Source organism: Haemaphysalis longicornis, unplaced genomic scaffold (assembly GCF_048455015.1).
Source record: "Haemaphysalis longicornis isolate Haplotype H1 unplaced genomic scaffold, Haemaphysalis longicornis Haplotype H1 scaffold_1, whole genome shotgun sequence".
Lineage (NCBI taxonomy): Eukaryota > Metazoa > Arthropoda > Arachnida > Ixodida > Ixodidae > Haemaphysalis > Haemaphysalis longicornis.
Genome location: NW_027526203.1, coordinates 327,788,841 through 327,790,547, shown reverse-complemented (window position 1 = coordinate 327,790,547; position 1,707 = coordinate 327,788,841). Strand labels below are relative to the sequence as shown.

At 57.2% G+C, this 1,707-nt stretch overlaps 1 protein-coding gene across 1 annotated transcript; it reads left to right on the top strand.

The window, feature by feature from the left end:
* The first annotated feature begins 332 nt into the window (after window positions 1-332).
* On the top strand, window positions 333-668 carry LOC144159617 (uncharacterized). Its single transcript, XM_077691211.1, has one exon. The coding sequence runs from the start codon at window positions 333-335 to the stop codon at window positions 666-668; it is 336 nt and encodes a 111-aa protein (XP_077547337.1).
* Window positions 669-1,707: the final 1,039 nt, after the last annotated feature.

Below are 1,707 nucleotides of genomic sequence, written 5' to 3'. Positions count from 1 at the left end.
GCTAAGACGCTTCAAGCATGCCAAGAGTTAGGCATGCTTCACAGCAAAGCAACGCTACCGCACTAGCAGACGACACGAAGACCCGCCTCCAAGCCCCTATGCGCCCACGCCGCTTAGCTTCGATGCGCGGCCTCGGCTTGTGCGCTGGCGCTCCCCGGAGCGCGGTCGCGCTGCGCGGTGTTCGCACCAAGAGTGGACGGCTCTGTACATCACCCTCTTAACAACGCCCCCATCACGGAGGCTCAGCTCCGCAGTGCCATCCGCAGCTGCATGCAAGCGTAAGTCGGCGACAGGGGCGACGGGCCTCACCTACTAGATGATGCGCAGTCTGGATGAGTTTGGATTCGGTAGACCCCTGGCCGCCTACCGGCACGGGCCGACTGCCGACTGAGTGGCTGCCAGCCATCCTGGGGCCCATCCCAAAGCCACGCAAGGGCCTCGTGGCAGTCACAGCGTACTGGCCCGTGGCCCTCACAACCTGCGGCTGCAAGTTGCTCGAACGGGTGGCGTTGCGGCGGATGAATGCCTACGTAGCGGGAGAAGAGGCCATCCCTGAGCATCTGACGGGCTTTCGGAGGCACCGAGCAGCCACTGCCGACGTCGTGGCGACCCTCGAACACGCCAGGGCCTCCAAGCAGGTGCGGCCCCTGGTGCTGCAGGACGTATAGGGCACCTTCGACAAGCTGCAACGATGATCCTGCAAACAGCAACCTGCAACAACGAAGGGCGATTCGACAAGTGATGGAGAAGGCTTGCTTTGCGGGCAAGCTACGGGGGTTCGTCGAGGCGTTTCTGACAGGCCGCACGGCGTAGGTGCAGGAGTGGAACGCCTTCTCGGTTGCTCGGCTGGTAAACGTGGACACCCCGCAGGGCTCTGTCGTTAGCCCCTTTCTCTTCAACTTGGTGATGCCAGCACTGCCAGCCTGCCTGCCCAGGGGAGGGGGTCACCGGGTGTACATTTCGTGTACGCCGACGACATCGCCGTGTGGGTGCTGGGACGTAAGGTTCAAGGCAGAGCCATCGTGCAGCAGCTGTAGATGGCCATGGACACAGTCCCGGCCAAGCTTGCGGGCGTCGGCCTGCAGCTGTCGTCGAGCAAGACCGACGCCATTCTGCTACATCCGGACGCTGCCGCTAGCGGATGGACCTGGCGCCTTACCATTGATGGCAAGGAGCTCCAGTGGAGGACCAGTGTGCTAAAAAGGGACCAGGCCTGGCGGCGCTTTGCACCGCCGCACTCCAGATGTGCGCGTTTGGAGTACTGAAGTACTGAGCCGATGGGTCTGCGGGCAATTACATTCTCCCAAATCTAAAGCTGGATGTGGGGTTCGCTGATGATCCTCTACAATTTCCACATTACAATTACCCGGCTAACTGCAATTATTAAAAAAGGTAATAAGCAAATAGTAACTATATGTTGCCCTAAATAGAAATTGTAACTCGTTGTATTGCGCCCGCAACGGCCCCTTATCCCTTCGCGCAAGGAAAGCAATTTTGCCTCAGAAAGCCTATTTTCTAAAATGACGTAGAAGCTTTCATGAAACGTCCTGTATATGTATTCATACATCGCACAATTGCTTCACCCCTCTTTCTTTTCCCCTAAGTGTTTTATATATGTTCCTTCTTGACCGTCCCTATGTGTTTCATAAATGTTTCATGTTAACCTTCTCTCCTATCCCCCTATTCCTATCACCATGTACTCTTTGC

Excerpts from the sequence above, each read along its gene's own strand:
- LOC144159617 (XM_077691211.1), top strand. The coding sequence starts at position 333 with ATGAGTTTGGATTCGGTAGACCCCTGGCCGCCTACCGGCACGGGCCGA.